At 45.9% G+C, this 23910-nt stretch overlaps 1 protein-coding gene across 1 annotated transcript in view; it reads right to left on the bottom strand.

Moving 5' to 3' along the window:
• The window catches only part of yeats2 (YEATS domain containing 2), a 57586-nt gene extending 36105 nt beyond the window's left edge, over positions 1-21481 (bottom strand). Inside the window, exons 1-12 of the mRNA XM_080503955.1 lie at positions 21349-21481; positions 20960-21061; positions 20743-20840; positions 19502-19594; positions 19212-19427; positions 17453-17568; positions 16123-16284; positions 15424-15535; positions 13243-13287; positions 13022-13172; positions 6078-6305; positions 2699-2866 (exon numbers count right to left, since the gene is read on the bottom strand). Coding sequence (XP_080360081.1) covers positions 2699-2866; positions 6078-6305; positions 13022-13172; positions 13243-13287; positions 15424-15535; positions 16123-16284; positions 17453-17568; positions 19212-19427; positions 19502-19594; positions 20743-20840; positions 20960-21059 — 1489 coding nt within the window. The 5' untranslated portion in view covers positions 21060-21061; positions 21349-21481. The remainder of the gene's footprint in view (positions 1-2698; positions 2867-6077; positions 6306-13021; positions 13173-13242; positions 13288-15423; positions 15536-16122; positions 16285-17452; positions 17569-19211; positions 19428-19501; positions 19595-20742; positions 20841-20959; positions 21062-21348) is intronic.
• Positions 21482-23910: the final 2429 nt, after the last annotated feature.

Here is a 23910-nt window from a genome sequence, read left to right as displayed (position 1 = left end):
ACATCTGTAATCTGCTCACTTCTTCCTGTCAAATCAGGCACAAACACACCGTCTGACATTAGAATCACACGTCTGTAATCTGCTCACTTCTTCCTGTCAAATCAGGCACAAATACACCGTCTGACATTAGAATCACACGTCTGTAATGTGCTCACTTCTCACACAGCCAGCTGATCATGGAGGATTGTTGTTTCTGCTCCAGAGACAACCACTTTAGACAAAAATGAGCTTGTAGCACATAGTCAACCTCACACTCATGGGGAAGAGGCATCATGTGTGTTGACGTTCCTGAGCTGCTCTCAGCAGGTGTGTATCAACTGCTTCATGTGGTCTACAGTATCTGAAGGGTTCCCACCGTGGTCCTCTTGCTCAGCCAGGCTTTGTGCTGAACTGTGTCATGTGAGTGAGACGGATATTGTGCTGATGCATTTAGGTACAAATAAATATAATCCGACCTCAGAGTTTTGTACGAGAACTATACAGCTATGTTCAGAATAATAGCAGTCCAACATGACTAACCAGATAAATCACTGTTTTTGGTATAAAACATAATAATAAATGGAAAATAATTGACCAGCAGGTGTAGTAAAGTCAGAGGAACCAACAGACCCAACTTTGATGATGTGAATACTCCTGGGTCTGTGTAATTGACTAATTAAATAAAAGGGGCATGTTCAAAAAACTAGCAGTGTGGAGTTCAATCAGTGAGATCATTCATTATGTGAAAGAAACAGGTGTCAATCAGGTGGCCCTTATTGAAGCCAGCACATGTTGTGCAGGCAATTCTCTGTGAAAACTGATGAAAGATGGCTCGTGCCAAACATTGTTCAGAAGAAAAGCGTGCTTTGATTAAAAAGTTGATTGGAGAGGGGAAAATGTATAAAAAAGTGCAGGAAATGATCGGCTGCTCAGCTAAAATGATCTCCAATGCTTTAAAATGGATAGACAAACCAGAGAGACGTGGAAGAAAACGGAAGACTACCATTGGAATGGACCGAACGATAGTCAGAATGGCAAAGACTGAGCCAAGGGTCTGCTCCAGGGAGATCAGAGACGGTCTGAAGGGACCTGTGAGTGCTGGGACCATTAGAAGATGCTATGTGAGGCGAATCTACCAGCAAGAAGCCCCCGCAAAGTCCCACTGCTGCAAAAAAGACATGTACTGAAGAGGATTGCATTTACCAAACATCATGTCGACTGGCCTCTGGAGAAATGGAGAAACATTTTGTGGACTGATGAAAGAAAGATTGTTCTTTTTGGATCCAAGGGCCGCAGACAGTTTGTCAGACGACCCCCAAACCCTGAATACAAGCCCCAGCACACTCTGAAGACCGTGAAGCATCATGATATGGGGCTGTTTCTCTTACCATGGTGTCGGGTCTTTATATCGCATACCAGGGATCATGGATCAATGTGGATACATCACAATACTTGAGGAGGTCATGCTGCCTTATGCCGAATGTGAAATGCCCCTGAAATGGGTGTTTCAACAGGACAATGACCCCAAACATAGCAGTAAGCAGCCAAATCTTGGTTCCAGACCAACAACATTGAGGTTATGAGTGGCCAGCCCAATCCCCAGACCTTAATCCAATTGAGCACTTGTGGTGTGACATAAAATTTGCTGTTTCTGAGGCAAAACCCAAAAATGCAGAGGAATTGTGGAAGGTTGTCCAATGTTCCTGTTCAGAGGTGCCAGAGGTTGGTTGACTCCATGCAGCACAGATGTGCAGCAGTTATCAAAAACAGGGGTTATTCAACGAAATATTAGTTAACTAATTGTCAGGATTGCTAAATGTTAATATTTTTTCAGTTTATTTAGTAAATATTTGAGTTTGTAATGAGAAATGCTGACACTGCTATTTTTTTGAACACAGAAATATCACCTTTTCCTTCATATTCTGTAAAGTAATTAAATATTGATACTTTTTTCTTCATGATTAAGGCACACAGTGACAGGTTGGTTGGCCACCCCTGCTATTTCACCTGCAGTGACCATGTGTTGTCAGGATTACTCAGCAGGGCTGTTGAAGCCCACATCTGGCTGCACTGTCCACACTTCCAGAGACTGCCAGGCAGGACTGGTGAGCCAGTGGCTTCACCCACATCAACCTCATCCTACCTAGCCATTTAGTTCCCTTGCTAAAAGCTGACGTCCAGATTATAGACAAGCTTCCTCCACTAACTGATGGAACTTCAACGACCATAGTCACAACATCACGCGCAATCATGAGCATGGAATTTTGTGACTTCACTCAACTGACTTGATAGTTTCTATGATAGTTCAAGATTTATCAATTCAGTGATTTACCTTCACCTTTCTTCGTGTTTTTTAAAGGACTGCTGTGCAGCATGTGCATTGCTCATCAGCCTCCAAGACCCTGGCCTCACTGACACTGGTCCCACCCCTACGCTGTCAGAAACTCCTAGTGATCACCATGGTAACCTCTCTTAATGCTGGCTCATGACACAACCTCATGTGAGAGTCACATATGGAACAAAAGAGCAGCATGAGGACAGGGATGGACATTCCTGAAAGAAAAAAGAGGAACCAGGGAGGACAAGAGTGAACAAAGACAGTGAAGAGGAGAGTGAAGCAGCTGCAGAGAAGAACCCAAGCAGCCAGAGTCAACTCTCTAAGAAGTGGCGGTTTGGCTGCAGACGCTCATGTGACGTGAAGCTGTGACGGAGAGTGTACCTGTCGGGGCAGCGGAGGACGAGGCCATGCCGATCACCTGGCCGGGCTTGTCCACGATGATGTAGGGGTTGTTGAGCACAGACGAGGTGCCCTGCTTGCCGTGGGCAGGGTTGCAGGAGGTGGGTGTGCGGGGCAGTGGGGAGTGGCTCGGCGTGGAGATGGGGGACCCTGGAGGGAGCAAGCACACGGGCTGGAAGGTGAACCACTTACGTTGGAGGGGGGGTTGGAGCAGGACATGGAAAGCTGCTCGTTGAATAGTGTTGATGGAGGAATCATGTGTTTTCAAGAGGAAGTGATAAACTGATAAATGTCATCCTGTTTTAAGACCAGCTCACCCACATGCTTCGTTCTGCCTTAGTTTACTTTAATGAAGGATGTCCGGGGAAAGGAAAAGGGATTTTTTTGGGCTTGTCTTTTCTTCTGTTACAATATCTCTAGGGCTTTCTAAAAACAAACCCACACTGGAGCTTGGCTACTACAACAAACACAAAATCATTTGACTTCAACTGAGCAGTAAAAGATCCCAGCAATTACTGCATTGATTCTAACTGTACTGAGTGGTGGAACATCCAGTCTGCCAATGTAAATATCAACCATAGAAATAAAGTAACCATGAATAGCTTCTATATAAATCAGAGTACTGCCAACATTAACCCGTGAATTAATTCATTTATTGATTTAAAACTGTTAACTCGTCAAAACATTTTTTTAACAGACTTAACGCCGTTTTGTTTAGTGCAGTCAATAGATCAATACCGAGCAACAACCGGAAAACATTAAGGCAGAAAGTACAATTTAAGAAGTTTCCTGACGGCTGTTGGAGAACAACAGTGAAAGTCATTTGCACACTTTGTAATGCAGCACAAGTAAAGAGTACAGAAGTAATTGTGCGGTAAAACAGCAGGTTGCCATGGTGACTGACCAGCAGCCACACTGCTACAGCTGGAGGAAATACTTCATTTCTCCTCCCTCTCTTTCATTTCTGGACATGTGTGTTTGTGCCGTTACATTCATTCAAAGCTAAAGGGAAGTTATACAAATCGTGTTTGAATGTAAATATATTTTCTGTTTGTTTAGTCTACATTAATGTCATGTTTGCCATGAACACATATGCATCACAAGCTTCAGCCTTAAGTAGAAATACTATTAGATTTGCTATTAATTACAGATAATTGTGATTAACTTGTTAATTTCTTTCAAATAGATGTTTAAGTCATAAAGAGGAAAAGAAGAAAGGGGATAAAAAGAATTGCTTGTTGTTTCTATAGGTAGTTGAAGTCATACAGGCAGTTGGAAGACAGAGTGAGTGAAGGCCGCCACACACTACAACATGGTCGGGCTGGTTGCTGGTTGCTGGTTTCACAGGCCCACTGTTGGCTGTCGGGGAATCATGTGATTTTCCTGTGGTGTGGGGAGAGTAAAGAGTGGCCTTGTCGGGTCTGGGACAGACAGATTGGAGGTGGAGAACATGTCGAGTATTTGCCTTGACAACTCCTGCAGTGGGTGTCCGGTGTCCTGACACTGTGCTGCAGCCACAGCAGGAGGCCCCCGGCTCCATAATGACATGACTTGATATTCATTCACTGGACAACAGAAATGGACTTCACTTTATTATTCCTCACTGCTCTTCTTGAACTTCATCATTTCACTTTGTTTTGAGGTTGTTCCTCAGTGCCAATGCATTTTGTGTTGGAATATCAATTCATCAGCGTGACGGCAGATGAATTCATGTTTCTGCAGTTATATATATATATATATAAGCTCATTATTACAGATGAACCCTCATGGAGCTAAACAGACTTGGAACAAGTCAAGAACCAGAACAAAAACAAAGCCTCAGTGAGCAGGATGTATTTGACATCAAAAAGACTCCTCAAACATCTGTCTCTGCTCTGCTGGTGTGAGAACTCCATGAGGGCGGGACAATCCACACCAATCAGGATATTGTCAAAATAGGCAAATCCTTTTCCAAGAGATGTGATTGGTCAGTCATTCTCTCCTCCGGAGTTAAACATCAGAGTATCCCGGTAAGAAGTGGATCTGCTTGGCAGTACAGAAACCACAGGGTTAATCCTGAAGTTCCCTCGATGAAGGAACATCCTGAGTCGTCATATAGGCCCCAGGTTGATTTGTGTCAGCGTATGTTTTTTCATCTCCATGCCGTGCTTTACACTGAAGTCACGTTTGACTACATAGAGCTATATAGATAGTTTAATAGAACATATGCTGCAGAACCAGTTAAGCATCTGGTAGTTCCCACCACACTATCAGATCTACATCCGGGGCCGAGCCCGTCCAGTGTTGGTATCGGTTCCCAGATGAACGTAACTCACGGATGGAAAATTCCAATCCAGCCTGCGGAGGTTCCCCTCATGAAGCGTCCTCTCTGCTTCTGCTGAAAGGAGGCCACGTTTCTGTTCCTGCTCTGCTGGCTGCAAAATGTGGCCTGGATTTCCTGAGCGTCAGCGGGTCTCAATGAAACGCGAAGTAATGAGTCAGGAAATCCTTTCCACAGTTTGCAGTCAGCTCAGCCTGCTACTACTGAACGTGCTATCCCTGCTAGCCCACCTTTCATGACATCATGACAACACGTCGCTGTTTGGGCACTGCAGAGGACGGACGTGGATGTTTGTAAAGGCGTAGTACAGCGAGGTGGACGCTCTGAACGCCAGCTAGCCCAGCAGAGCAGCTCCCTCCTCCGCCCACACTAAACACCTTGAAAATACTCCCAATCATTTGTGTTGCGTTAGAACTGTAGAAATTGTGCTGCGTTGCTAAAGAATTTCTCCAGGGATTAATAAAGTGATTGTGAGGTTTTAAACATAGAACTGGTTTATTATGAGATGATGACGTCACTCAGACCCCCACATTGCCCAAATGGAACTAAAATAGTTTGTACTGCTTCCTTTTCTTTCCTTATACTAAGCTGAAGTTGTCTTTTGAGAGAAAATGTGCATACATTCGTACATTTATACTTTACTGTAGAGACCAGTTTATTACAGCCTCATATAAAATCAACAATAATGAAAATAATACAATTAAAGCAAACACATCTCTATCAGAATAATATCTGTATTGACAGATATTGAAATGTGGGTATCGGGACCGGAAATCATCCCTAATCAGATCAGAAGAGGAAGACCTTGTGCGATCGGTCTTTTGTGCTCATCAAGTGTGTGATCTCTTGATCTGTGAAGATTTTAAAATCCTGCAGTGTGCCAGGCTCAAGGCTGTTGTATTTCTTGTAGTCCATAATCACTTTGAATTGCTTAACTTTAATTGTCAGTGATTTTGATTTTAAATGCTAAAAACCTGCTGGATTCATTTTAAAAGTCACAGGAACTAGCCATGCTCAGCATCAGCTGCTGTTGATAAATACCTGAAATGATTTTGCAGCTCATGGTGATGGGTTGGAAGGACTTTCCAGGAGACTCGGCTGGACTCAGTGGCTGGCCCTGTGGAAGTATCTTACAGCTGGCTGTGATTGGCTGGAAAGCAGAGTTGCCATGTGAACCCAGAGTGACCTTGTCCCCGGCTTTGAGTCTAGTTGGAGTGCACTCCCCAGCAGCCAGGTGTGCAGACCTGCCCAGCTGTGCTTTGATGGAACCTGGAGAACAGAGGACAGTAAAGGTGAACAAGTCATTCAACTGGACTCTTTCAGATGCTACCTTATCATTCAGAATTTAAATGTTTCTCCCACAACACTACATGACATCGGGGGTGTCAAACGTAAGGCCGGGGGCCAAAGCTAGCATGTAAATGACTCCAATCCAGCCTGCCAAACCAAACTGGTAACATTTCACACAAAACGTTCATTTCTTTGAAAGATCATTTCCAAAGAGTAGCAGACACAACACAACACTGAGACCTGAGTTGAGACGTCAGTGATGCTGCCATGCAAGCTAGCACCTTCCTTGGTCAGAGCCATGCTGTCAGGTGTTCCACCAAAAAGAAGGTGCAGTTAAAACGGAATAAAGAAAAGTGTTCAATCCCCTCAGTTGAAACTCAAAATGGTGAAATCACTTGTGACCCTCAGGAAATAAACACTACTTTCAGAGAATTTTATAGAAAACTTTACTCTTCACAAATTGACCTTCACAATCTGAACTAGAGACTTTCTGAGCAGTTGACCTCCAAAATTAAAAGACGAACAGATCCAAGGCCTGGAAGCTTCTGTATCAGTAGAAGAACTGCATGAAGCTCTCAAGCTCCAGGACCTGATGTTAAAGCTCCAGGACCTGACGGTAAAGCTCCAGGACCTGACGGTAAAGCTCCAGGACCTGAGGGTAAAGCTCCAGGACCTGATGGTAAACCTCCAGGACCTGATGGTAAAGCTCCAGGACCTGACGGTAAAGCTCCAGCACGTCTGATGGTAAAGCTCCAGGACCTGACGGTAAAGCTCCAGGACCTGATGGTAAAGCTCCAGCACATGTCTGATGGTAAAGCTCCAGGACCTGGTGGTAAACCTCCAGCACATGTCTGATGGTAAAGCTCCAGGACCTGGTGGTAAAGCTCCAGGACCTGATAGTAAACCTCCAGGACCTGGTGGTAAAGCTCCAGGACCTGACGGTAAAGCTCCAGCACCTGATGGTAAAGCTCCAGGACCTGACGGTAAAGCTCCAGCACATGTCTGATGGTAAAGCTCCAGGACCTGACGGTAAAGCTCCAGGACCTGACGGTAAAGCTCCAGGACCTGATGGTAAAGCTCCAGGACCTGAGGGTAAAGCTCCAGGACCTGGTAAAGCTCCAGGACCTGATGGTAAACCTCCAGGACCTGGTGGTAAAGCTCCAGGACCTGATGGTAAACCTCCAGGACCTGATGGTAAAGCTTCAGCACATGTCTGATGGTAAAGCTCCAGGACCTGATGGTAAACCTCCAGGACCTGATGGTAAACCTCCAGCACATGTCTGATGGTAAAGCTCCAGGACCTGGTGGTAAAGCTCCAGGACCTGATGGTAAAGCTCCAGGACATGTCTGATGGTAAAGCTCCAGGACATGACGGTAAAGCTCCAGGACATGTCTGATGGTAAAGCTCCAGGACCTGACGGTAAAGCTCCAGGACCTGACGGTAAAGCTCCAGGGCCTGACGGTAAGCCTCCAGGACCTGACGGTAAGCCTCCAGGACCTGATGGTAAAGCTCCAGGACCTGATGGTAAAGCTCCAGGACCTGATGGTTAAGCTCCAGGACCTGATGGTAAAGCTCCAGGACCTGATGGTCAAGCTCCAGCACACGTCTGATGGTAAACCTCCAGGACCTGATGGTAAAGCTCCAGGACCTGATGGTTAAGCTCCAGGACCTGATGGTCAAGCTCCAGCACACGTCTGATGGTAAAGCTCCAGGACCTGATGGTAAAGCTCCAGGACCTGACGGTAAAGCTCCAGGACCTGACGGTAAAGCTCCAGGACCTGACGGTAAAGCTCCAGGACCTGATGGTAAAGCTCCAGGACCTGACGGTAAAGCTCCAGGACCTGACGGTAAAGCTCCAGGACCTGACGGTAAAGCTCCAGGACCTGACGGTAAAGCTCCAGGACATGTCTGATGGTAAAGCTCCAGGACCTGACGGTAAAGCTCCAGGACCTGACGGTAAACCTCCAGGACCTGACGGTAAAGCTCCAGGACCTGACGGTAAAGCTCCAGGACCTGACGGTAAACCTCCAGGACCTGCCGGTAAACCTCCAGGACCTGCCGGTAAAGCTCCAGGACCTGACGGTAAAGCTCCAGGACCTGATGGTAAAGCTCAAGGACCTGACGGTAAAGCTCCAGGACATGTCTGATGGTAAAGCTCCAGGACATGTCTGATGGTAAAGCTCCAGGACCTGACGGTAAAGCTCCAGGACATGTCTGACGGTAAAGCTCCAGGACATGTCTGACGGTAAAGCTCCAGGACATGTCTGACGGTAAAGCTCCAGGATCTGACGGTAAAGCTCCAGGACCTGACGGTAAAGCTCCAGGACCTGATGGTTAAGCTCCAGGACCTGATGGTAAAGCTCCAGGACCTGACGGTTAAGCTCCAGGACCTGATGGTTAAGCTCCAGGACCTGATGGTAAACCTCCAGGACCTGATGGTTAAGCTCCAGGACCTGACGGTAAAGCTCCAGGACCTGATGGTTAAGCTCCAGGACCTGACGGTAAAGCTCCAGGACCTGAAGGTAAAGCTCCAGGACCTGACAGTAAAGCTCCAGGACCTGATGGTAAAGCTCCAGGACAATACAAGGTCCCTCACAGAGTTCATTACACAGGACAAAGGATGTTCAAGATGGTCTCAGTTCCCCTAACATATGTTCAAACTGGATAGCTGATCTCCCTGACACCTGTCTGCACTGTGATCTCCTTGATACCTGTCTACACTGATCTCCTTGATACCTGTCTACACTGTGATCTCCCTGATACCTGTCTACACTGTGATCTCCCTGATACCTGTCTACACTGTGATCTCCTTGATACCTGTCTACATTGTGATCTCCCTGATACCTGTCTACATTGTGATCTCCCTGATACCTGTCTACATTGTGATCCCCTTGATACCTGTCTACACTGTGATCTCCCTGATACCTGTCTACACTGTGATCTCCCTGATACCTGTCTACATTGTGATCTCCCTGATACCTGTCTACATTGTGATCCCCTTGATACCTGTCTACACTGTGATCTCCCTGATACCTGTCTACACTGTGATCTCCCTGATACCTGTCTACATTGTGATCCCCTTGATACCTGTCTACACTGTGATCTCCCTGATACCTGTCTACACTGTGATCTCCCTGATACCTGTCTACATTGTGATCCCCTTGATACCTGTCTACACTGTGATCTCCCTGATACCTGTCTACACTGTGATGTCCCTGATACCCCATGCAGTCAGCCAGTCACTAATTGGGTGCTCATCAACTTCATCTTCTTCTCCTCAGCCTGCAGAACCAGCAACCACAGTTAGCAGGAGGTGCTAACTACAGGAGAAGACACCAGCTTCCCTCCAGCAGGACAACAACTGAACTCCTTCAAGGAAGTGGGAACAACAACTGGGCTTTACCTGAGATTAGTTAAACCTGATGCTATGATAGAACTGTTTAACTTTATGAAGATGTGTTGATTCTATTACAGTGATTGAGTTCTATAGATAATGATATTAGGAGCAGTTATCAACCTGTAAACCAACGTTAGCTCTGCCACAGACACAGGGTCTGCATGCTAATCTTTGCTTTACTAACTAGTTAACTCACAATCCTACACATCTCACATCAAAGACAACATCACACAGTAACTGAACACGTTCTGACGACTCCTGACGTTTTACAAAACAAGTCTCATTCACATCAACTCATTCTAGAAATGGTCCTTTAGCAGAGACACACAGGAAGCAGACGCTAAAGACTAGCTTCCATGTTCCATTGTTCTCCAGCACATGGTGGAGACCCAGGACAACTCACTCACTCACACACTCACACACTCACACACACACACTATCACACACACACTCACACACACACACAAAGACGTACACACATAAGAATATCACATAAGACCAATCACAGAAGGCTGTTTAAAGCGCAAATGTCTGGTTTCTGAAAAGTATGTTCATTTCTATGCACCCAATCCTGTGTCTTTGCATGAATGACTGGGTCTTAGCAGCGTGGAGGCCATCAACCTGTGGTACTGCTCAGCTTAATGGGAGCCCAGGTAGCTTTGATAGCAGCCTTCAGGTCATCTGCCTTGTTGGTCTGGTGTCTCTCACCGTCCTCTGGACAAGAGCCCAGAGATTGTCTCTGGGGATCAGGTCAGGACAGTTTGCTGGACAATCCAGCAGACTACCACCATGGTCACTGGACCAGCTTCTGGTACCTTTGGCAGTGTGGGCAGGTGCCAAGTCCTGCTGGAAAATGAAATCAGCATCTCCATAATGCTTTCAGCAGAAGGAAGCATGAAGTACTTCAAATCAATAAGTTTCCTGGTAGATGGCTGCTGCATTGACTGTGGACTTCAGAAAACACAATGGAGCGACACCAGCAGATGTCAGCAGCCCAAATCATCACAGATTGGGGAAACTTCGCATTGGACTTCCAGCAAGGTGGTTTCTGAGCCTCCCCACTCTGGGACCTTGAGTTCCAAATGATACGCTAAAATTCCTTTCATGAGAATAAAGAACTTTGGACAACTGACCAACAGTCCAGTGCCCGTATTAACGAAGCGTCTCAGAGAGCTTCTATCGTAGACTAAAAGTTCCTTAACAAGGAAGTCTTAGCTTAAAGTGACTCAGGAAGTGTCTCAGAGCACCTCTTAGCAAGGAGTTGACAGCAACTTTTATCTTAGTGGGGAGGAGTGGTTGACCTGTTGCTCTGTATGATGCAGTCTGCTGAGAGCTGATTGGTTGTTAGAGAGGAAGATGCTCTGTATGATGCAGTCTGCTGAGAGCTGATTGGTTGTTAGAGAGGAAGATGCTCTGTATGATGCAGCCTGCTGAGAGCTGATTGGTTGTTAGAGAGGAAGATGCTCTGTATGACGCAGCCTGCTGAGAGCTGATTGGTTGTTAGAGAGGAAGATGCTCTGTATGATGCAGCCTGCTGAGAGCTGATTGGTTGTTAGAGAGGAAGATGCTCTGTATGATGCAGTCTGCTGAGAGCTGATTGGTTGTTAGAGAGGAAGATGCTCTGTATGATGCAGTCTGCTGAGAGCTGATTGGTTGTTAGAGAGGAAGATGCTCTGAGCTCCTTGTCCGTATCCACAAAGCATCCTAAGGCTGAAAGTAGCTCGTAGTGACGTCACTCTTAAGAAACATCTTAGAATTCCTAGAAATGCAAGTCTTTTCTTAGAATTGTTCCTTACTAAGATCAAAGTAATTCACAAAGCATCCTAAGCCCTCAGAGCTCCTAAAGGTGGAAAACCACTAGACGTAGTGAGGAGGACTTTTAAGAAGCCGAAGAGTTCCTTAAACACACAAGATGGGGGAAATAGAAAGAGAAAGGAAAGATTGTGCTTGCTTTTGTCTCTGTCTGATGTGCTGTTCCTGTTCTGCTCCTTTAGCAAGGACCTTTTGTGGAGGGTGTCAATGACTGTCTTCTGAACATCTGTCAAGTCAGCAGTCTTCCCCAAGATGGTGAAGTCTGAGGGACCATTTAAAGTAGAGGTCTCAAACTCAGACCCTGGAGGGCCAAAGCCCTGCATATGTTCTGTCTCCCTTCTTTACACCTGAATGTCCTGATGGCTCACCACCACCTTCAGCACAAAGCCAGATAAGGAGCCGCTCGCTGCAACCAGCCATGTTGAAGCAGGGAGACGTGAAGACATGCAGGGCTGTGGGCCTCCAGGATCTGAGGCTACATTTTAAAAAAAGACTGATATTTCTCTGCGTTTGGGCCTTGCACATAAACGAAGCTTCGACTCGCCACAAACGATAATTCCTAAAAACTCGGGCCACAGTGGAGATTTTGAAAAAAATCAATGTCTCTGGTTGCATCTAAAGGGGTTTAGGTGGATATTTGGATATGCCTCCACCTCTGACTCTGGTTTCTGCAAAGGTTCTTCCTGTTAGAGGGAGTTTTTTCTCTCTACAGTCGTAAACAAACCTGCTGCTCATGTGGATCTGTTGGGTTTTTATATTTTCTCTGTTAAAAGCACCGAGAAATGAATGTGTTGTATTTGGTGCTATATAAATAAAGTTGAACTCAATTTATGTCACAATTTGTGATGTCATGTTTTGTTTTTTTCCAGGATTCTAATTGGATACCATGGTTTCATGCTTCTTGCTACGCTGCCCCCTACAGGTTTGGAACACTCAGATCAGCTTTGAACCAGCTGTATATGCAGTCCGTATAAATGATTTTTGTTTTTTAAAGGTAGCGGGGGAAACATCAGCCTTAGTAAAAACCCATGTACATGCAAACGTGGCCTGACTTGGAGACCCCCGACCTAAGTCCTCAGGAAACCTTTGCAGGTGTTTTGAGCTGATGAGCTGATTAGGGTGTGACACAATGAGTTTCCAATAGAGACCATTTGCACAATATCAAAACTTTCTGAAACACTGAATTTTGGGTTTTTATTATCTGTAAGCCATATCCATGAAAATTACAAGGAAAAAAAGGCTTGAAATATTTCAATCTATGTGTTATGATGTGTGATAATATACGACTTTCCCTTTCTAAAGTGACTGACAAACAATATTTAACTTTTTCACAATATTCAATGTATTTGAAATGTACCAGAACACCTTGAAGAAAAGAAGCTGGGCCGCTCTATGACTCCGTTCTAGTGTAAGTACCAGCACATAAACGAGCCCTAACTCATACAAGTGTCTGTCTGGGGTTGAGTCTGACACATTCCTTCATACCTTTGTCTCCAGCGACGTGGTGTGAACTGGGGGAATGAGCTGGTCCATAGGCCGGCGGGGGGCTGGCAGCTCGGGAGGACAGCTTGGACGAGGAAGGCTGAGGAATGAAGTCGTCCCCGAGAGAGTCCCTGTGGAGCTCCACATCAACCACCTGGGACACACAGCCCACCATCAGAGGGAAACCCAAGACAGGAGAAAGGTGCTCGATGTCTCGGACTTACAGTTTCTGCCCCGAGAGTCTGGAGTCCAGTATATGTTCTGTCCAACTGCAGGAGACGGAAAGATGGACAGCACCAGACTGGATTAATGGATCCTCAGTGACTCGATGCTTTAAACTGCTGAATGACATGTACGTGACCATTGACACATCTGGAGTTTCAGTTGTGGAGTTACTGGGTCTTTCAACACAGTTGACCAACACACACCTAAAAGAATGATTGAGAATTTCTGGCACTTCATCAAGTTGTTTGATCTCATTGACAAGATGGTGGCGACTCTGTCCATAAGTAATTATGAATCCTGTGTACATGAGTACTGGGTACACTTTCAGCCAATCACGTTCCAACTCACTCTAGCGGTGTGCTCAAGTAATGCAAACGAATGGGAACCAGCAGAACATCAGTATTTAACCTTGACATTGAAACACCATGAAGCAGTTCAAACAATAATGATAAATGATGGATGGAGTCATTTGTAAAGTTGTTCCTTTCATTAAAAACAACTACTTTTACTGTGAGTACATTTTAAATGAGCCACTCTTTACTTTTACTTGAGTAAACTTTTAGACTGGTATTTTACTTGAGTAATTCTATCAAATGAATCGTACTTTTACTTGAGTAATTCTATCAAATGAATCGTACTTTTACTTGAGTAATTCTATCAAATGAATCGTACTTTTACTTGAGTAATTCTATCAAATGAATTGTACTTTTACTTGAGGTACGGAGCAGTTCGGAAGCACTAACCCCGACCGAAATTTTGGGTCGTGTCTCCACTGCAGAGAGGAGCATGAAAAGTAGGCGGGGCTTATGAGCTCCACAGAAATGTGACATTATAACAGAAAAGAACGTTGTCAGATGTAGATCTTATGAATCCTCTGTTGTTGTTTAAATTCTCCACTTTGCACTGTTATTTTTTGCAGCGGGAAAAAAAAAAAGTAACTTTTTGCAGCAGTCATTTTTTGCAGCGGAGAGCTGCAGCCGCAACTTCCGTGTTTGTTGTGAGAGAGCGAACGCTCGGCCGCTTGCCGGCGACGTGCCCCGCACTCGAGCGCTGGGGGGCGGGGCAAGTGGCCGGAGCGTTCCCCCCGGTTGGCTGAGGCACAGACACGGGAGTCTGAGGAGGTTCTCCACTCCGGCGCTGATCGCGGTCCGGCAGCTCAGCGCCGGAACACGGAGGCGCCGAGCTCCGAGCTCCTTTTCATGGCTTCCGCGGTCCGTCCCCGCGATAAAGCGCCACTGACCGCGGCTGAACAGAACGCTGACCGCCTCTGGGAAGCGGAGCTGCCGGAGCGCAGTCAGCGCCGGAGCCCAAAGCTCCAGACTCCGGTGTCCCGGACGCGCACCAGCGCCACGGCGAGCGCTATGCTGCAAACAGAAAACTCCAACGCGATGCAAAGTCCCTCCCCCAGGTCTCCCCCTGCCTCAAGTCGCTCTTTCACAACAAACACTAAAGTTGAGCAGCAAAGAAAAGAAAAGGAAAATAAAAACAACCAGAGCACAGCTGACCACACTGACAGCAGAGGATTCATCCAGCCAGCACATTAAAATATTGAGGGCGTGTAGTAAATCACTGACCAATCAGCAGACAGCAGCTCAACCTCAGACCCATTCCATGGTCCTGGTACCCCAACGGATGGGGAGCGGAAAAGTGGTCGCCTTTGGAGCGGTCTGGAGCGGTTTAGACCACATTCCTGTCGTGACATGCGAACCGGAGCGGTTTAGACCGGTCTAGGCCGGCACTCTTTGTGCGGTGGAAACGGGGCTTTACTTGAATAGAATGTTTTAGTATTGATTCCACCTCTGGTAATTGGTAATCACCTGGAACTAGCGAGTTACTTCCAGAAGCCGGTTACTTTTAAACATGCTGTCAAATCAATTGGCTGAACCCTTTTTCAGCTTGCAATTTCACTAAAACTTGGTAAATTAATCAAGTTGATTTAAAAGAGACGTGGAGCTCAATGAGTCGGTCTCACGTCAAGTTATAGTTAGCATAGATTTAACTAGTAAAAGGGTTATTCCCAACACTGACTCGTCACCATTCCAGTGCAACACACTGAATACCAGTTTTCCTCATGATGTGTGAAGTGTCTTCTTTCAGCAGTTTAGTATTGTATAGATCAATTTGGAGCGTGGAGCAGAGGCCGCTGAGGGGCATGATGGGAAGGCAGGACGCGGGCTGACCTTCAGCTGGTGGATGATGTCGATGCGTTTGTTGCGAGGGTCTTTGAAGTGGATCTGGATCCTCACAGGAAACTCCCCCCAGCCACGGCGGGTCAAATGGAACGGAGGCTCGCTGAGAACACACACACACACACACACACACACACACACACACACACACACACACACACACACACACACACACACACACACACACACACACACACACACACACACACACACACACACACACACACACACACACACACAGTCCACTAAGCTGAAGGGCTCTCGTGGTCTTGTGTTAGCATGTGGAGGGTTTAAGCCCACCATAGCACATTGCGAAGAGACTGAAGTGTTTATTATCTTCATTAAACTGATGCTGAGTCAACAGTGTCTGGCTTCACTGTCACTAGGGGGCAGTGTTCATTCAACATCTCCACAGCAGCCTGCTTACTGGTAGTTGTGTGTGTAACATAGAGCGGTTTGATGTTGATCTTAAGGCTTGTCTTAATGGCCTCTTTTATAAGTTCTATTAGCCAAACCAGTATCGGTACTCTCTGTGCTACACGACCAGAGGCCTGGCAAACTGCTCACATGTCATAACATGAGATCAGCACTAAGTGACTCTCACCACATGAAACACGTGCTCGCTGCTATAACTCAAGGAACAGCCCCCTGACTAGTGCTTCCAAACAGAGAATGCCACTGGGTACAGACCTGACTTCCACCAGGTCATTGGGTTTGTAGCTGGGATGCAGGAAGAACCAGACTTTCTTCACAAAGTGGTCGATGCTGGGCTCTCGCCTGGAGCCTCGGACGTACACCATCCACTTGTGTGTGGACTGATCGTTCTCCTCACGCTTATCAGGGGGGATGTACCTGAGACACACACACACACACACAGTTAGCATGAGACACGTATGGTGTACGGTGGTTAAAGACAAAGAAAAGCAAACAAGGACACGTGGGAGAAAGCAGAGGAGCAGGAGGAAAAGGCTCAACCCTCCACATGTCAGAAGAGGAGGGGTGACACTGGATGGACATAGTAGAATTCTGAGAGTGACAAGTTCTCCATTGGGGTTTCTACAGGAGCAGCTGTCAGTCTGCAGTCCACCTGACTGCACAAGACGAACGACAACCTCACTCAGCCTGGACATCTACGGCACAGGATGCATGGAAATATCCTCCTGTTTCCAAGAAGTCTCACGTTGAAACACTGAATGAAGGATTGTCATTTCCCAGCCGGAGCCTGGGAGCCTGGCCCAGAGGGCAATGAGGTCAAACAGCTGAAGCTTTGTGGAGGTTTTTCAAGCCTGCTCATGTAAAGACAGTGAAATATGGCTCCTCACTCAAACGCAAGAAAAAATACCTGGTGAAAGATCATCAATTCCTCCTTTGCTTATCATAACTAACACCTATGTACGGATGAAAAGGAGAAAAGTGCCGTTTGGTTCCACAGCAGGTCACGTGTGTGTTCCAAGCAGTCACCAGTGGAACAGACATGCTGGAAAACAAAAGTCCTGCCAGATATTTAAAGCTGAAAATGTATTGGTAAAAGTGATAGAAGTTCTTATCATAGCACCACTCTTGACAATTCTACAGCTTTGAAACCAAAACAAAGGCAGCCGTATATTCATATGAGGGTTAATCTCCACTGCAGGAACCACAACCTCTTTGTTTCACTGATTCATCTCAAACCCACACATTTGAACGTATTCTCCAACATTTTGACTCTTTTCTGTAATCCTAAAATAAAACTGAATCACAAAGTGTTCAGAGTAAAGCCACATGTGCAAACTAAACACAGAAATGCTATAAAGTAGATAGATAAAACCATTGAGTTGATAGTGCTCACCACTGTGAAGCCTCTATTTACCAACATAAGACAGGAGATCCTAGAGATGTTTCATTTGGTAACTGTGTGAACATGGCCAAATAAAGAATATGAAGAAAACACAAGAGCTGCCAACATCTTTGCTTGTGACAGTGTGAACAGAGGAAGACAGGAGTGAAAGGTGATCTGCTGCTGGGTTTGAGTGTCACACACTTGGAAACATTCCCCACTACGATGGTCTTCTTGGCATAAAGCCTGGAGGCTTCGTCTGGCGTGGTGTGGTACGTCACCCTGGGCTCCGGAGCAGACGGAGGCACGCAGAACGTGTCCTGGAACAAACACCACAAACATGCTGCTGATACACATTTCTGTCACATCTGCCGACTGATTGTATGGGAATCTGTTGGGAGTGATGACGACTCCATTGTAATCCAATCATCTCATCTGGTTAACGAGTCCAAATTCCAGCACTTTGTCTCCCACAGTCAGAAAGATGACCCTTTGAAATGAATCATGTCGACTTTTCTGGACGGCCTACGAGCCTGTCTGCCAACACAGACACCTTATTCAGACGCGCGAGGACATCACATGATGTTAACGTTCTTACAATTTACTCTTTTGCCCCAGAGGAGGTGTTTCACAAGAGAAGGTGTTTTTGGTTTTCTCCTTCTGCTCTATGGTCTCCAGGTACGAATCAATTATTCAAACCTGTGTTCACCTTATTCAAAAAATTTACTTTAACCCTTAAAATGCCTGTTGGCTGCACAACATATCTCAAATAGATGTGATTAAGACATCAGCATGACACGAAAGCTGCATGAGCTGAGATGAAATAAGCCACAACTTTTTCCCAATGCTTATAACACGAATGTTTTCAGGTTAACGGGCTTCATGCCCCAGAGTCTACTTCCGCATGTACATACACACTGTTTTTAGCCTCTGCTTCTCCAAAACTGGCCTTGAGAGTGACATTTCTGCTCTCGGTGAGCTCGTCTTGTGCTGCTCTGTGCAGCTCCAGCAGCTGACTGTGTGAATGTTGCGTTCAGGTGCATCATGTAAACTAGAGTGCTGGACTGCGGCTGAGAAATCTTCCTTCTCAGAATCACAATCAGCAAATGACCGAGACAATACTTTAGCAACAGAGACAGAACACTTGGTGATTGTGTCTCGCCTGCCACTGTGAATGTTGCGTTCAGGTGCATCGTAAAGCCGACGTGTTGCATCCTCGGCTGAGAAATCTTCCTCCTCAGGATCACGATCAGCAAATAACCAATAAAATATTTTATCAACAGAGATAAAACGCTGTGTGATGACGCATCTATCTCTGTGCAGCTTGGCAGCAGCAGCACGACGCAGCCTGTGTGCAGGAATCTCCTGCACTAGGAAAGACACATTTGTGAGAATTAATGAAAATATGAGCAATCCCCGTGTTCCTGCATCGTTGCACTATTACAACGTGGACACCTGCAGCTTATCGTCAAGTGCGGCTTATATATGTTTTCTGGGGGGGGGTTGTTTTTTTAATTTGCAGGTGTGGCTTAAATTCAGGTGTGCTCTATAGTGAGGAAAATACTGTCATTGTTTTTCCTCAAGTATATGAATTTTGAGATCATCTGGAGCCAAAATCGTAATTGCAATTAGAATGTGATTGATTGAGCTGCCCTATGTCCCATTGAAAACATGTTTCCTGCTTTCTGTCACATTTGAGTTTCGTTGTAAGGAAACGAAGAGAGATTTCACATTACTGTTGTTTTTTTGCCATATCCAACTTTTCTCTTATCCATCAATTTAGAGCTCTGCCAGGTGGCCCAGGACATTCTCTCTTCCTCATGAGCTTTAACAGCCAAAGTGACCAGCAAGGAAAGAAAAAGTTCAAATAGGAGGATGGTGGAACATTTTCTATATTCTTTCCACGTTGTTCATTTACATCAGCACGTCTTTTAAAGTGATGACCTGTGCCTGTCGTACTCACTTTCCCGTTGTTTCTCCCTGGCCGGCGCTCTTCTCGCCACGCTCTGTCCCCACTCTTCTCGGCTCCGTCTCCTTGTGAGAGGCTCTCGGACTCGGAGTGGACCACCGAGGGCGTCTCAGAACCCTGCTGGAGGGGGGAGGAGGAGCGGGAGGGCGACTCCAGGAAGCGGCGGATGGCGGGGTGGTTGAGCACGGCGGGGTCGCTCCTGGAGGCGAGCTGGGACACACAGGAGGTGTGAGCATTTCTGCTGTAGCGGCACATCCACTCACAGGACACAGGACTGGAGGTACCTCTGGTAACTTGCTAATCCCAGCACTGGCATAGTAGTTGGCCACGATGCATGCTCGCAGCTTGTCCATCATCCTCCTGGCTTCATTCAGCCGCTTAAACACGAATAAAAGACAACAAATGAAAAGACAAATTCTGCCCAACTCTCACAATGTCATTTATATCGCACACTAGAAACACACTTATATAAAAAAAAACTTCCAGAAGTACTTTCTGTGTGGAGTTTTTGTGTTCCTAAAGTGTGCGTGGGTTTCCTCATAGAGTCCAAAAACAACAATAATTTGCCCCGAGGGAAATTGAAGTTGTTTGTCTGAGTGTGTTTGTCCTGTGACAGACTGGTGACCTGTCCTGGGTGCAACCTGTCCTCGTCCACAGGAGGCCGGGAGCAGCTCCAGCACCCCTCAGCTGGATAAGTGGCTTACAAGATGGATGGTGGATGGATGGATGGACGGATGGATGGACGGATGGATGGACGGATGGACGGACGGACGGACGATCAAAAGCAGTTTTATAGATGGGAGAAGTTCGACAGGGACCAATGTGGAGGTCAGAGACCTTTTCATTTGAATTGTGACAAAACAAAATATGTGGGGATGAAACGGTCACATCTGGAATTAAAACTAAAGCTGCACGATACAACATCATGTTGTAATGAGAAAGCAAACTTCAGTTATTAAACTCACTTGGTTCAGAGTGTCAGTGTGAGCCTTTTGTGTTGCTCAGTGTTTTTAGCACTATCAATCAGCTGCATGTGGAACAATTCTTCAGTGTAGCAGTGTCAGCGGCCGTTACATATCATTTCAATCAAAGTCATGTAAAAATAACTATTAAAGAAATGCTCCAGAGAAGTTTGTGTTCTCACACTTCCTGGTGCATCCCAGCCCAGTACTGGTCCAGGAGGAGTTGAGGACCTCCTTAATATACTGGTTATTATTGGGGTGTTCAACTATTGGTTCTGGACTATTTAGCAACTGGAGATGCAGCACATTATTTGAAAATGTTTAGGTGGTATTTTTCACTTATTTTCAAACATTTTAAGCTTCAGAATTGAACAAGAGCAGATGACTGACTAAAGGTCTTCACAGATGATGAGAATATTGTGCTGCAATCAGAGATGTGATCCTGAATGTGAATCTCGACAGAAGGTTGAAGTTAATCTACAGTTTCACGTCTTTCTGATGATTTAAACGGAAGTTATTGAAACATAAATGAAAGCGTCCAGGTTTCTGTGAAGATGTGATACCTGACTGATCACATCTATCTCGTGCTCCTTGTTCTTCATCTCCAGAGAAAACTGCTCCCTGATGATGCTCTCCATCTTCTGCACTGTGGCTTCTCGAGCTGGCAGGACAGAGAGAGAAGTAAACAAACGTTGAAGCCCAGACAGCAGCTGGATGGAGACAGATGTGCTTCACAGCAGCTGGATGGAGACAGATGTGCTTCACAGCAGCTGGACTCACCGTCGTGCTCAACAGCTTTGTTCCTCTTACTGCTCTGGACCTGAGAAACCTCCTCGTAATCTGGATCATTGTCCTGGATCTTCCTTTTAATTCCTGACATGTCTGGATATGAGGGACAAAACGTGGATGAGAGGAGACATGTGGACATTAGCAGCCAGCCAGGCTAGCAAACTTTCACACAGCTAATGCTAACTGCTACATTAAACCAGGGCAGATGTTTGAATAAATACCAACCAAGCCTTCACTGTAGGCGCTTTTACAATCAAATAATGACCGCGGGACAGTCGTGCTACTTCTGGAAACACCACATTACTGCTTCGGCCCCGTTAGCAACGTTAGCTCGTTTGGCTAAAGCTGCCGATCGAGCCTGTATTAAAATGCAAACTTACTGGAACACCAAGTGTGTCGCTACGGGGTTTTTTCTGGAAGAAGTGTGTTTTAATTCAAAGCCAGCATGTCCTTCGCGTTATTGTCCTGCATTCAGTCCCTCGGTAGATCAGGAGCTGGGAACACAAGTGTAAACAGTTCGCACGGCGCTTCAGCAGCGCGCCGCCAGGGGGCGCTGTGCTACGGCGTCCTTCTCGTGCCAAAAACACAAGCGCGTCAAAACTGTCATCGCGCGCTGCTCGGACACTTTCTGCGCGCGCGCGGTGCCTTGTTGTGCGCGCGTGGTGATTTTCTGTTCGCTCGGCGCCTCCCGACGCGAAAACATGTGACAATAGTCCCGGACGTCAGTGCTGCCTTCGTTTTCAAAATATTCAATAAATCGTATTAGAAAAGGCGTGCGTGCGCGGGGCGGAGGGTGCGCGCACCGTGCAGTAGTATAGTATAGTATAGTATAGTATAGAACTTGCTCCTCCACCTTTATCAAAACTGAACAAAAATGGGCTCAATCGTTAGTGCTGGTTAGTCCTGGTTAGTGCTGGTTAGTCCTGGTATGTGCTGGTTAGTGCTGAAAGAATTATCGTTCGTGCTGCTTTGTTTTTAAGACAAAACAGTTTATTATACAGTGATGACGTCACGCAGCCCCCCCACAATGTCCAAATGGAACCAAAAGAGGTGTCAATGGTTAGTGCTGGTTAGTGCTGGTTAGTGTTGACAGAATGATGGTTTGTGCTGCTTTATTTGTTCAGATAACAGTTTGTCTCCCATGTCTCTGGACATGACTGTCAGTCCCCTGCTTGAAGACGTCCAGGCTTCTTTGTTCCTTCCTCTTGTCTCAACTTCATGCTTATGAACCCCAGTTCTCCTTTCTGACCTCCACGGCATCTTCCCTTGGAAACCTCCACCTGGTACTTCACAAAGACCTGGAAATAAAGACTCTTTACAATCTGATTATTGTTGTGTGTGAGTCTGTTTTTGGGTCTTGTCCTTTGGGTTTGTGACAAGAACAAGTTTAATATGAAACTATAACGTCACACAGCCCTCCACATTCTCCAAATTAAGTAAAAACAGTCCACATATTATTGACTGCATTATTTATACTCCATTACGACATAGACAGTCATGCCCAGATATATTGGGAGAGAAACTGTTCAAGTTAAAGGACCACATTGTCTATATTCCATGTTCCAGTCCCTCCTCTGCTCATGTGGATAAGAATTTAGGTGATCCAGTAGAAACACTCACAACTAGTGAAATTCTAGTATTTCTTGGACTGAGCTGACGTCACCTCTCATGATGGTGGTTCTCAGCTCCTCCACCTCCTCCACCCTCACGGAGACTGCAGCCCAGCCCACAGCCGCCTCCTCCACCCCCTGGGTGACGTAGCCAGCAGCTCAGCTGGTAGTTGTAGTAATGTACTGACACATCTCGGCCCTCCTTAGTCTTTTATTGTGGGAATAGCAGCAGGTTTCAAGAGGAGCTTCTGAGGAAGTCCAGTTTCAAAGTACCGTAGTTCTGGAAGCTTCTTTGGTGAAGAGTCGCTCACAAACAAACATTGTTTGTGGAAAACAACAACAAGTCCAGCCACATTGGCCGCTGTGCTTCTTCTTCCACAAGACAAATAGTGAGGAACCATACTGGTACCTGAAAACACATTTTCTCCAGTGGACATGAAGGTGAAAACACATTTTCTCCAGTGGACATGAAGGTGAAAACACATTTTCTCCTGTGGACATGAAGGTGAAAACACATTTTCTCCAGTGGACATGAAGGTGAAAACACATTTTCTCCAGTGGACATGAAGGTGAAAACACATTTTCTCCAGTGGACATGATGGTGAAAACACATTTTCTCCAGTGGACATGAAGGTGAAAACACATTTTCTCCAGTGGACATGAAGGTGAAAACACATTTTCTCCAGTGGACATGAAGGTGAAAACACATTTTCTCCAGTGGACATGAAGGTGAAAACACATTTTCTCCAGTGGACATGATGGTGAAAACACATTTTCTCCAGTGGACATGAAGGTGAAAACACATTTTCTCCAGTGGACATGAAGGTGAAAACACATTTTCTCCAGTGGACATGAAGGTGAAAACACATTTTCTCCAGTGGACATGAAGGTGAAAACACATTTTCTCCAGTGGACATGATGGTGAAAACACATTTTCTCCAGTGGACATGAAGGTGAAAACACATTTTCTCCAGTGGACATGATGGTGAAAACACATTTTGTCCAGTGGACATGATGGTGAAAACACATTTTCTCCAGTGGACATGAAGGTGAAAACACATTTTCTCCAGTGGACATGAAGGTGAAAACAGATGTGGAACAACAAAAACAGCAGTTCAATGTGAAGCAGCAGAGACTGAGATGTGGGCGTGTCTTGTTTTGGTTTCTCCTCATGTCAATCTTCCTGGAGGCGGGGCTTCTCCAGCTCTGTGACGTCATCAAATAGAATCAAGGTGTTGAGCTCTACAGTCACACACTACGATCAAGAATCCCGAGCTAATTAGCTGGTTTCCGTGCACTTTTGACCCCGCCCTTGGCTCACGAGTACAGTAG

Source organism: Blennius ocellaris, assembly GCF_963422515.1.
Source record: "Blennius ocellaris genome assembly, chromosome: 10".
NCBI lineage: Eukaryota > Metazoa > Chordata > Actinopteri > Blenniiformes > Blenniidae > Blennius > Blennius ocellaris.
Note: the sequence above shows the minus strand (reverse complement) of the source record. Positions and strands in the feature narration are given on the sequence as shown.